This window comes from Amphiprion ocellaris, chromosome 8 (genome assembly GCF_022539595.1).
Source record: "Amphiprion ocellaris isolate individual 3 ecotype Okinawa chromosome 8, ASM2253959v1, whole genome shotgun sequence".
Lineage (NCBI taxonomy): Eukaryota > Metazoa > Chordata > Actinopteri > Pomacentridae > Amphiprion > Amphiprion ocellaris.
Window position 1 is genome coordinate 4,929,403 of NC_072773.1, and position 13,023 is coordinate 4,942,425.

General features: G+C 41.6%; 1 protein-coding gene across 3 annotated transcripts in view; it reads left to right on the top strand.

Annotated features, from left to right (window-relative positions):
* The window catches only part of flna (filamin A, alpha (actin binding protein 280)), an 80,682-nt gene extending 68,602 nt beyond the window's left edge, over nucleotides 1-12,080 (top strand). For all 3 annotated transcript variants that reach the window (XM_055012607.1, XM_023265160.3, XM_023265159.3), the window contains 13 exons: nucleotides 35-208; nucleotides 1,158-1,319; nucleotides 1,588-1,791; nucleotides 2,156-2,308; nucleotides 2,400-2,522; nucleotides 4,018-4,284; nucleotides 4,384-4,521; nucleotides 5,365-5,480; nucleotides 6,422-6,554; nucleotides 6,646-6,822; nucleotides 6,908-7,126; nucleotides 8,754-8,951; nucleotides 10,611-12,080. In XM_055012607.1, the coding sequence (XP_054868582.1) occupies nucleotides 35-208; nucleotides 1,158-1,319; nucleotides 1,588-1,791; nucleotides 2,156-2,308; nucleotides 2,400-2,522; nucleotides 4,018-4,284; nucleotides 4,384-4,521; nucleotides 5,365-5,480; nucleotides 6,422-6,554; nucleotides 6,646-6,822; nucleotides 6,908-7,126; nucleotides 8,754-8,951; nucleotides 10,611-10,795 (2,249 nt within the window). In that variant the 3' untranslated portion in view covers nucleotides 10,796-12,080. The remainder of the gene's footprint in view (nucleotides 1-34; nucleotides 209-1,157; nucleotides 1,320-1,587; nucleotides 1,792-2,155; nucleotides 2,309-2,399; nucleotides 2,523-4,017; nucleotides 4,285-4,383; nucleotides 4,522-5,364; nucleotides 5,481-6,421; nucleotides 6,555-6,645; nucleotides 6,823-6,907; nucleotides 7,127-8,753; nucleotides 8,952-10,610) is intronic.
* The last annotated feature ends 943 nt before the right edge of the window (nucleotides 12,081-13,023 follow it).

Consider the following 13,023-nt stretch of genomic DNA (forward strand, 5'->3'; position numbering starts at 1 on the left):
GGATAGGGTATTAAAATTGTCCCCGTCCTTGTAGGTGGTTTGTCTCTGGCCATCGAGGGTCCATCCAAGGCCGACATCAGCTGTGTGGACAACCAGGACGGGACCTGCACAGTGTCCTACCTGCCAGTCCTGCCGGGAGACTACAGCATCCTGGTCAAATACAACGACAAGCACATCCCAGGCAGCCCCTTCTCAGCCAGGATCACTGGTGATTATCTGTCAATAAGTGGGAATTTGATCCCCAAAGCTTTTACACTGGCCTGGATCTTTCTGGAACTTGATGTCCATCCAGGTTTCTTCCTGTGCAGCCAGTACGGTGGCAATAAAGTTTGGCATCATAAATAAAATTTAGCATCCAAATCAAAACCTGAACTGGATAAAGAAACATTGGATGTGTAATATTCGTATTTGAACAAGTTGTGTTAATGGTGGAAAAAAGGTATTTAGCACTAAAAAAGCTACACTAAAAAATGGATTAAATAACAACTTTAATGACGATCTTCTGATTTCCTTTTGTTTCTTAATCTCTGACTTTTTACAGTGATTTTTTTTTTTACTGTTAATCTGGTTTTAGTTTCAACTTTATGTCAATGGAGCAAGGAGCACATGATTTAAGTAGCTAGCGTCTCAATTTACAGCATTATGCACTGTTAATGATCCTTGAAATGGTATTTTAACCACAAATTAAGGATTTTCTGTCTCCTGCCTCTCGTAAGGGAGTCAGGTTGCAGTGGAATCATGCTATTCCTGCTCCATAGCAACCATCTCTTCCTGTGGGATCCCCAGGTGTTCAAGAGCCTGATGAGATTTAGAATCTCTCTTCTGGGTGTGTCCCGGGGTTAAAAGTTGAACATGCATGAAAAAAATATCCTGATGAGATGATAAGAATTCTTCAACTGGCTTCTTTTAAAGGGAAGCAGCAGCAACTTAGTTATGAAATTTTCTTTCTGACCCTGTCTCAAGACACAAAGGAAGCTAATTCCAGTCGCTTGTATTTGCGATTTGGGTCCCCGTTGTCCAAATATTGTTACGAGCAGTCAGTATGCATGAAAGGGAATGTTAGAGAAAGGTCAGGACTCGGTCGTCTCCCATCTCGTCTTCTCTGAGAGTGTTTATGTAGTTATGTGAACTGACCGGCCTGTCGCTGCTGTTTCTAGGTGACGACTCCATGAGGATGTCCCATCTGAAGGTGGGCTCAGCTGCTGATATCCCCCTGGACATCGGCGAGCTTGACCTCAGCCAGCTGACTGCCTCCCTCACCACGCCGTCAGGCCGTGAGGAGCCCTGCCTGCTGAAGATGCTGCGTAACGGACATGTTGGTGAGTCGTGTGACTGACGCAGCAGAAAATAGTGAGTCCTGTGGGCGCCCCTGTAGCTCAACAGGTTGACCCATAAACAAGCTATAGTCCCAATGAAGCGGTCATGGGTTTGGGTCCGACCTATGGCCATTTACTGCATGTCATTCCCCCACTCTTCTCCCCACGTGTCCTGTCTCTCTTTCCACTGTAATAAAGGCAACAAAGACCAAAGAATAAATTAAAACACCATGGGTCTTGTGATAACCCTCTTGTTTTTCTGTCTGTCCAGGTATCTCATTTGTTCCTAAGGAGATTGGAGAACATCTTGTGAACATCAAGAAGAACGGCCGCCACATTCCCAGCAGCCCCATCGCTGTTATGATCAAACAATCAGATGTCGGCGATGCCAGCCGTGTGTGTGTGAGCGGGCAGGGCCTGAGCGAGGCCAGAACCTTTGAACCCGCCGAGTTCTTCATCAACACTCGCGACGCAGGTGATGAAAGTCTTCATATAACTGAACCTGAATATCTGGATATCTGAATATTCGGTCGTTACGGTGGTATCCGAATATTTATTTTGAGATCCGACTATCCTTTGGTTCATTTTCCAGACAAATGAAAAGTCACATGATCATTTGAAGAACAATCACAATGTTAAGCTGAAAATCTTTTTTTTTTTTTTTTTTTGTGTACAATTTCTAGCTCTGATAAATTATGTAATTTTGTCCATTTGGAAAATAATGCAGACAGCCTGCCTTTCAAACCTGCTAGAAGGTTTTGCGATTCAGAGGGTTAATCCTTGACATGTTAATATTTTCGTATCTTTATTAATTACTCCCTCATGTTTCTACCATTCAGGCTACGGCGGCCTGAGCCTGTCCATTGAGGGACCCAGTAAAGTCGACATCAACACTGAAGACCAGGAGGATGGAACCTGCAAAGTCACCTACTGCCCCACCGAACCAGGAAACTACATCATCAACATCAAGTTTGCTGACCAGCACGTGCCAGGTGCTCATCATTAAACCAGTCATTAAACCAAAGTGAGGTGGTTTTTTTTTTAAAGGTTAAACTGAATCGATCATTGTGTTTGTGTACACAGGGAGTGCGTTCACGGTGAAGGTAACGGGAGAGGGCAGGATGAAGGAGAGCATCACCAGGAAGAGGAGAGCTGCGTCGGTCGCCAACGTCGGCAGCCAGTGTGACCTCAGCCTTAAGATCCCAGGTGACTGAAGCAGGAGATAATGACAGTATAATCTGTCTTTATGGGGTCACGGTAGAAATCAAACCCCACATTGTACCACAGAGTCTCCACACATTAAATTCTCAGTCCTCTTTGTAACATTGCTTAGTCCTTTGACCAACATCTTTTCTACTTATGTTGCTGCAACTTGAGATTTTAGCGTTTTACTGAGACCCATTTTATCTACTTCAGTGCTAATATTTGCATTTTGTTACCTTTTGACGAACGTTCTTTTTTACTGTCAGTTTTTCTAAAAACATCTGACTGTATATAATCTTCTAAAGCAGGGGTGTCAAACTCATTTTAGTTCAGGTCCACATTCAGCCCAATTTCATCTCAAGTGGGCTGGACCACTTAAATTACAGCATAATAACCTATAAATAACGACACCTGCAAATATTTCCCTTTGTTTTAGGGCATAAGTACATTCTGAAAATGTTCACATTTAAAGAATTTTTTTTTTTTACAAAACATTAACAACCTGAAATCTCTTTAAAAAAATAAGTTCAATTTCAACAACGTTATGCCTCAGTTTATCATTTACACATTACAACCCACAGATCACAGAGTGTCTAAAAATGTGCAAAATATTTCACAGGTGTCTGGAACTAAACGATATAGTACTTTACTTTGTGTTCAAAATGACAAAAGTCAGACAAAAAACAACCAAAACAAGACAAAATATTACAAAAGCAAGACACAAAATGACAAAAACGAGAAACAAAATGAAAGAAAAATGGACAAATGACGCAAGTGCGACAAAAAATACAGAAGGACAAAGAGACACAAAATGACAAAAACGAGACGCAAAACGACAAAAGCGAGATTCAAAACAACAAAAAAAGACAAACGACACAAGCAAGACAAAAATGAAACGCAGAACGACAAAAATGAGAAGCAAAATGACAAAAACAAGACAAAATATTACAAAAATTACATACAAAATGACAAAAGAACAATAAGGAATATAGTATTTTACCTTACGACCAAAACAACAAAAAACAACAAAAGACAAAACACTACAAAACAACAAAAGAACAATGAGCAATCTAGTATTTTACTTTACGATCAAAACAACTTGCATGGAAATTATTTTAAATGTAATAGTTTTGCAAATTTACAATTTTCCGTTATTGTCTTTACTGTAATTTTTCCACTTTACAAAGTCGTCCCGCAGGCCAAACCCTCTGGCGGGCTGCATGTCACATGATTGTTGGTTGCAAACAAGTCAAAAGTAGCTCTTAAGTTGCACTGAGGAGCACATATTTTTTTGCTTTTCACAAAATTTGGTTAGAGCAAACCGTTTACTTTGAGTGCTTTTTTAAATTATTATTTTAATGTAGACAAGTAGAAGAAAGTCCAAAAATGTGCTGTGGTTAATGGATTATTCTAAATTTGCCCGTAGGTGTTTGACACCCCTGCTCCAAAGTGAAAAGAGAGTGTTAATGTGCGTCTATGTGCTCGTGTGTCTCCTCAGAGATCAGCATAGCCGACATGACGGCCCAGGTGACCAGCCCGTCCGGTCAGATCCACAAGGCGGAGATCATGGAGGGAGAGAACAACACCTACTGCATTCGCTTCGTCCCCACTGAGACGGGCGTGCACACTGTTTGCGTCAAATACAACGGCATGCACGTCCCCGGCAGCCCATTCCAGTTCACCGTCGGCCCGCTGGGAGAAGGTGGAGCGCATAAGGTCCGTGCTGGAGGACCGGGTCTGGAGAGAGCAGAGGCTGGAGTACCAGGTAGGTGTGGTGGTGGGATGTAGCTGTGCGGTGCTGAAATGTGGGGTTTTTTTTTTTTTTTTACTCTGTGAGTCTGACTTGGTTTCGGCCTCTGTGTAGCTGAGTTCAGTATCTGGACGAGGGAGGCTGGAGCCGGAGGTCTCAGTATCGCCGTCGAGGGGCCGAGCAAGGCTGAAATCGCCTTCGAGGACCGCAAGGACGGCTCCAGTGGAGTTTCCTACATCGTACAGGAGCCTGGTGAGATTTGAACTGTTGCCCTCAGGAAGGCCGGTCGATCAAAACACACAACACCAGATTTTCTACCCCCAAGTCATCACTATCCTCAGCGACACACTGAAAACGCAACACCTTCACATGCAGGGACATTAATGTGCAATAGTGAAATGACTGCAGTTTATATGATGGCAGTGTAGAGAACAGTGTCTGTGTGAGAGTATGTGTGCTGTTTATTACTTTTAAGATATTTGTGTGTTATATTTTCCACTTTTTTAATATTTTTCTACTTTTAATATACACTACTGTTCAAAAGTTTGGAGTCACCCAGACAATTTCATGTTTTCCATGAAAACTCCCACTTTTATCCATGTGCTAACATAACTGCACAAGGGTTTTCTAATCATCAATTAGCCTTTCAACACCATTAGCTAACACAATGTAGCATTAGAACACAGGAGTGATGGTTGCTGGAAATGTTCCTCTGTACCTCTATGGAGATATTCCATTAAAAATCAGCTGTTTCCAGCTAGAATAGTCATTTACCGTATTAACAATGTCTAGACTGGATTTATCATTCATTTAATGTTATCTTCATTAAAAAAAAATGCTTTCCTTTCAAAAATAAGGACATTTCTAAGTGACCTCAAACTTTTCAACGGTGGTGTTTGTGTTTATTTATTGCCTGTCAGATGTGTCGGAAGGTTTTGAGGTTCAGAGGGTCATTGCTGGGTTTTGTTTTGTTTCATTTGCTGTTATATTTTGAGGAATTGTTGTCTTCGTATGTGTTCTGTGGACTCCTGTCAGAGTTTCATACTCTGGTGACAGTTTCAGTGACTTTCTGACTTGAGATCCGTCTGTCTGTAGGTGACTACGAGGTCTCGATCCGCTTCAACGACGAGCACATCCCCGACAGCCCGTTCATCGTCCCTGTGGCTTCGCCGTCAGACGACGCCCGACGCCTCACTGTTGCCAGTCTTCAGGTGAGGCTCTGAGACACACACACATCCGTGTGCGCACACACCAGGCCACAGTACACTGCCCACGATGCAGCAGCAGCACCTTGTAGATTAACTTTATGTGCTTTATCACATTAAAGGAGTCCAGGTGTCTCCTGCTATACAAGAAACGTTATTGAGAATGTCCAAGTTGAGGGTTTTTTTTTCATATAGTAGATGAATATGATCAGCTCATGAGGACTTAGAGTCTGCACCTATTTAACAGTTTGAAAACTTTATACTTTAAATTATAGTTTATTTTACATTGAATAAACAGCAGAGTGAGTTGTACATTTTAAAAGTTGAGAGTTTAGAGGTTCAGGCCTAGAACTGGCAGCTGCTGCTACACTGTTGGGTGGTGCAAAGGCTTCTGGGATACGAAAGGACTGTGTGTGTTTCTCGTGCCTCATTCTAAAGGCTGCCAACAGCTTCCCACCTCTCAAAGCGTTACGGGGCGCTAAAGGGTTAAAGAGGTCTGACATGGGCTGTTTTTTCCTCCTCCTGTCTCACTTCACTCTCACACCAGCACATACAGAAGCCCATTTCCATCAGGAAGACGAGGATGAAATGTAAAGTCCGACTGTTCTCCTGGAAATGGGCTGACTTTTAATATGCATCTTCACCTGCATGCAGAACCAATCTCACCATCACAGATAAATAAATCCACTCCCAAATAAACTGCAGAACTTGCACAATACCTCATTCTCTCAGAACTTGGTCACTTTTTCTTCCTCTCTCAGTTTAACTCCCACAAATTCCAGCTTCTTCTGCCTTTCCACTGCACAGCCCTCCTCTTTAGCCTTGTTAGCGACCTCCAGGTAAGCTAATAAATATGGAACTGTGGTGATTGTGATGCTGTTGCGTAGAGAGAAGTGCAGATTGTAGGGCTGCAGTGTTTGAGTGTGTGAGTATGTGTTGTCGAGCAGGAGTCCGGTTTGAAGGTGAATCAGCCGGCGTCATTCGCCGTCAGCCTCAACGGGGCGAAGGGTGTGATTGATGCGAAGGTCCACAGTCCGTCTGGAGCGCTGGAGGAGTGCTGCGTCACCGAGATCGACCAAGGTAGGCCAAGAGGGAACACCTTCAGACCTCACACTCGCCTGAGGCCACATTTTTGGGGTTTCCAACGTTCCTGTCCGCTCTGTTTGTCCAGATAAGTACGCAGTCCGGTTTATCCCCAGAGAGAACGGACTCTATCTGATTGATGTGAAGTTCAACGGAAGCCACATCCCTGGTAGTCCGTTTAAGATCAGAGTTGGAGAGACGGGTCAGGCCGGCGACCCTGGGATGGTGTCCGCCTACGGACCAGGACTGGAGGGCGGAACCACAGGTAGCACTCTGTTCCTCTACACAACAGAAACGAGTCGCTTTCCCTGTTCGTCGGCACTTCAGTCCGATCTGTTCTTTGCCTCCAGGGACTTCATGTGAATTTGTGGTGAACACGAGCAACGCCGGCCCCGGAGCTTTAGCCGTGACCATCGACGGGCCCTCCAAGGTGAAGATGGACTGCGTTGAGTGTCCCGAAGGCTACAGGGTCACGTACACCCCGATGGCCCCCGGAAACTATCTCATCTCCATCAAATACGGCGGTCCTTACCACATCGTCGGCAGCCCCTTCAAAGCCAAGATCACTGGTGAGGAAGAGTCTTTGTTTCCCATGTTTTTACTCACTGTGGGCTCGTTTTTCACTGCAGTATAAAGTCCTGCAGCTCTATGGAAGCAGCACAACCACGACTAGAAGTAGAGAGAACTGAAAAAATCTCTTCTGTGCAGCATAACACAAATAAAATGCCATGAATTTAAGGAATAAAAGAAAAAACAAAAGTTTAGGGTTTTTTTGTTTCTTTTTTTTTTTTTTTTAAACAAAAATTTAACTAAAAAAAACTGTAAGAAAGCTGTACGACAACAGTAAAATAGTGGCTCGATATTTTACTAATTACATTTTTAATTTGTTTTCATACATGTCTCCTTTTTGCTCTCTGTAAACACAGCCTGCAATTTAGCTGAGAAATCTGTTAATTTTTTTTATTTGACAGTTAGTCACAGCTGAGTCACTGATGGTTTTATGGCTGCACTGAGGAGCGCAGAAATTTTACGTTTTTTTTGCAGAATCTTGTCAGTGCCAACACTTTATTTTTGGCAATTTGTTGAGTGAGGCATGAAGGATGAAGTAATTTTGAAATATCATGAATTTTTTTCTCGATGGAATCATGCAGGTGAGTAGTTCAAGCACTGTCTGGAACGTAAAGATGTAATAATAATAATAATAATAATAATAATAATAATAATAATACATTTTAATTGAAGGCGCCTTTCTCAGCACTCAAGGACACTGTACAAACAAATATTTCCATATATACACATTACAAATTAAAAACAATAAAAACAATAGAAATAGGGCAATTGGCTTCAGATGAAATATGCAGTTTTGAACAGATGTGTTTTGAGTTGTGATTTGAAATGGAGGAATGAGCCCATGTTTCTCAATTGGGGCGGCAATGAATTCCAGAGGCGTTGGTGGCGAGACGGGAGGAGGGGACAGACAGGTGGATAGAGGATGATGATCTGAGGGAGCTGGAGGGAGCAGGAACATGGAGGAGGTCGGACAGATATGGAGGGATGAGGTTGTGGGTGGCCTTGAATGTTAAGAGGAGGATTTTCTATCGGATGTGGAACTGAACCAGGAGCCAGTGGAGCTGGTGGAGGACAGGAGTGATGTGGTGGATGGAGGGGGTTTTTTGTGATGGTACGGGCAGCTGAATTGTGGACCAGCTGAAGTTTATGGAGGGGTTTGTGAGGGAGGCTGAAGAGGAGGGAGTTAGAATAATCTAGACGTGAAGTGACGAGGCTGGGGACTAGGATGGCAGCGGTGTGAGGGAGGAGCGGATGCAGCTGATGTTTCGAAGATGAAAGTAGGCAGACCGGGTAACGTTGTTGATGTGAGATTGAAAAGACAGAGTGCTGTTGAGGATGACACCCAGACTCTTTACCTGAGGAGAGGGTGAAACGGAGGAGCTATCAGTGTTGATAGAAAAGCTGTTGGTTTTGGATAAAGTGGATTTGGTGCCGATGAGGAGAACCTCAGTTTTATTACTGTTTAATATCTGGCTATTCTTTCTGTTTTCATACCGTCTAGCTTTGATAAATGGTGTCATTTTGCTGTTTTTTCTTAAAGATACCGAGCCTTTGAAGCCCACAGAGGGTAAAAAACTGAATGGAAATACCTTCACTCTAACTCTCACTCTGATCTCCATCGTCCAGGTTCCAAACTCGTGTCCAGCCACAGTATGCACGAAACCTCCACCGTCATGGTCGACCCAGTAACCCGAGCCATCAGCTGTTCCCAGCAGGGGGCTCCGGCCCAATCAGACGCCAGCAAGGTGGTGGCGAAGGGCCAGGGCCTCACCAAAGGATACATCGGCCAGAAGAACAGCTTCAGCGTGGACTGCAGCAAAGCAGGTGTGTACCGTCTGGATAATGAGTGCATTCTTTGCTGTTTTTCACCAAAGCTTAAGTTTGGGACAAAGAACTATCACACAAATATTTAAAGTAATTTCAATATGAGCAAACGGGAATTAAAATTGTGTCTGAAATTACCTTTCACGTGCACATTTGGTAGCAAAATCAGTTCAAGTGAAGTAAATCTGCAAAATTTGCATTGAAGGCCAATAATAAGCTGCTGATCTTTGAGGTACAACAAAGTCCAGCATCTTACTGTTTGTGTTGCACAGTTGAGAATTAATCTACCTCCACTGTCTATGAACTGCTCAACACAGGAGGAATGGTTGGAGGATAAATGAGTTTTTGTTAGACCAATAAACCTACAGCCTCATGCAAGAACATATCAGTATTTTGTATTAAAATCTGATTTATTTCATGAGTTTTCCAGGTTTCGTTGATCAAAAATTCTGTTCTGCATGAATTTATTAACCATCTTAATCCCAAGCAATTTCTCTGTGATTATTTTTGCTCCATTTTTACTCACTGTGGGTTCATTTTTCACTCCAAAATAAAATCCTGCGCCTCTATGGAAACAGCAACCGCGACTAGAAGTAGAGACAACTCAAAAGTGTCTTCTGTGCAGTTTAACATATTTATAATGGCATAAACCAGAAAAAAATAAAAGAAACAAATGTTGAATTTATTCATTTTATTTAAAAACCTAAAATTAACCTGGTTTTAATGCCTTTGATATTAAAAAAAAAAAGCTAACTGATGTTACAAAAAAAGTTTTATTTTAAAAAAATCCCCCAAATTTGGCAAGAAAATTCTTGTAAATATTTTCAAAAAATTAGTAAAAAATCTTTTTAAAAAAAATCCTAAAAATATCTAAAGTGATTCCATATATATCAGTAAAACTTCTAATATTTTCTTTAAAAACATTCACATAAAAATCATCCAAAATCCAGCAAAATTTGCTTGATTTTGGTTGATGTTGTGAATGTTCTTAAGAAACATTTTTAACATTTTTTTTCCACCAAAAAATGTTCAAAGATTTCCCAAAAATGTTGAAAATGTGGACATCAGAAGTTTCACTGTAAAAATATACATATTTTTCCACATTTTCAAACTTTAAAACTGGTCAATTGTGACCCGCAGGACGACACGAGGGTTAAACGGTGTTCATTTTTGACGGTTTGGTAAACATTTGCTTATTGACAGACACTACATTTACCGATGTTCCCTAAACGCCTCACAGTGCCGACTGCAGTAGGTGCTGCTCAGACAGGTGTATGAGCAAAAGTGACTTCAGTGAGATAAAGTGTTCTCATTTATGAAAGTGACTGATATTATCCAAATGTGTTGTTTTCAAAGAGCGAAGATGACAGCGCACTTCGTCTTTTAAGAGCGGAGCGCATTTTTACATTTTAAAGGCCGCAGTCAATCGTTTCCGTATAGTGGTTAGAAGTTAAAAATCATGATTAATGAATATTTAATTTTGTAGCCGTGCTACGGTGCTAGTCTTTGTAACTGGCATACAGGTGAGAAACTGAAACTAATGGATCGATCTTATTACATTATTGTTCAGTATCAATACCAATGCTGGTATCGATATTATCAATATTTGGATCGATCCACCCACCTCTAAAATTTGCTTTTTTCCGTCTTCTTCTGCAGGTCGGAACATGCTCATGGTGGGCGTCGACGGTCCCAAGGTTCCCTGCGAGGAGATCCTGGTGAAACATCTGGGCAACCGACTGTACAACGTCAGCTACCAGCTGAAGGAGAAGGGAGAGTACATCCTGGTGGTGAAGTGGGGAGACGAGCACATCCCTGGCAGCCCCTACCACATCACTGTCTAAACCCACGGCTCCGCAAACCCTATACCACTGTTTTAGAGCAGCAGAAACCCCGTCTCGAATCTAACCTACGGATCGTTGTTTACAGCTCCGAGTCCCTCCCGCGTTTCAAATCCTTTCATCGCTATTTAATCAGCTACAAAACAAACTCAATCGACTCAAAAGCAACACGTTCACTGTAATTTTCTCGTTTGGTTCTACTGCAAATCACATCATTCAATAAACCTAGGGAGGAGAAAGATGCACCTTTTTTTGTTACTGTAAGCTAGCAGTGCCTTTAGGCTGTTTGACATTTTCAGCCATAAGTGGACATTTGTCAGAACTAGTGTAGGACGACTTAGTGTAGCGTAGCAACGGTAGATTTAGTTTTGTTTTTCAGCCCCCTGCTTTGTGTGGAAGGTTACTGTTTACACTGGAGGAGCTACTCTTACACACATACAGTAAATAATGGATTTATATGAGCTTCTAGGAACAATCGCAGGACTTGGAGCAAAGAGTGTCGAAGTTAAACGCCTTTTTTTGTCAGTTTGTTGACACACTTTGGTGTAAGACCCTGAATTGTTTGCATAAAGTCAGCTTGTCTGTTACTTAAACAGGGGGGTAGCATTCATAGAAAACACTCAGCGGCGCTCACTGGCTCTCTAGCATGTGGTGTTCAAGACGCTCCTTAACTAAACCGGCTGTTTTTACTCGCTGCTAGTGTGATCCAGTTTTAGGCACTGCTGTTGTTAGTAGAGAAATCAAAAACCAGATCAGGTGGGAACACGTGAACAGAGCATGTCATGGTAGATTAATGGCAGTTTGTGCTCTTCTTCTTCTTCTCAACACTGCTGCTGGGAAAACACCGCTTTCTGTGTGTTTTTTTTCTTGTTAATTTTAAAAAATAACGCGTGACACCAACATGTGCTCTGCATTTCCATTCGGTCTTCACTCCAGATACAGCGAGCTCTGATTCAGAGCATGGGACTTTATTCTATTAAAGGGTCTATAAAGGGAAGTCTCTAAAGTTGTCCTGGACAGAAAAGGGGGCTGATGAGGATGTTGTTGTTGTTGTGGTTCATCCTTTTAAATGAGATGACCAATAAGAAAAACAGAAGTTGTTGCTTTGTTTTCTGCTCAGTGTTTCACCCACCAACCCCCCTGCCTCCCCTCCAGCTCGCTCTGTGCCTAATCTATATTACAGAACAAATCTTGTCTGAAATAATTAAAAAAAAAGGCTTTAAAAGTGATTGTAAGACAGTATTTTGATACACAATAAAGTTGTCTAAGTATTTTTCTGTCAATTTAATGACTGTGTGTTTTTTTTTTTTTTTGTCTGTTTTCTCTAAAAACGGTGAAACAAATACTTCCAACACTATTAAATCCACCTGCTCAGTGACTCAGTGACGGTGTTTCTGCTTCAGTATTTAAGGTTTTTCTCCTCAGTAGCTGTTAGGAGTTTGCTGGTAGTAGAGTTGTACATCAGAGGATTCCAGTGAGTGGAAAATGTGTACGTTACTGGAGTCCAGAGCCAACGCCCTTCCTGGAGAACTGCAGCTCCTTATTAGGCCCGATTCACGTTGTGCCTCCAGAGGCCGCTGCAGGAGAGGAAACCTGATGGAAAATATTACACAACAACCTCTCAACATACACAGCAACTCAAATAATGAGAACATTTGTTTAAATTATGTCATTAACAGCAGCGTGATGCAGCCACAAGCCTCAGAATTAGAAGTAAGCTACATGAAGCATCAAATCAGTTATTCATTTATAATAATAGCAGTAATAATCATTTCAGATTTCAGTGAAAAAAAAGGTTTGGTTTATACACATTCATGCAAAACATTTGTAAGAAATAGCATAAATATATAAATTAAAAATATGTCTATTTAAAATGCAGCTCTCTAACTTTGCAGAGGATAAAACACAATTTTATTGAAAAATCTTACATATTTCCACTTAATACTTTCATTTTGTTAGCACCAGCTGCCAGTATTTATCATACATTCCATGTTAAAATGAACATCACATGACCTGTTGTGTTACAGTCCTGTTTTTAATTAGCAGGAAAAGCACAATGTTTATCCTTCTGCCACCTACTAAAATGTACAAAATACATTTAGGCAACTGTGCAATGATTTTGTTTGCAAAGACAGACGTATATGAGGTTTAAAAAAACACATGTAATAGTATAAAATGAATCATTTGCAGGGAGAAAGCCACATTATGATAAGAAATAACACACTTGATTC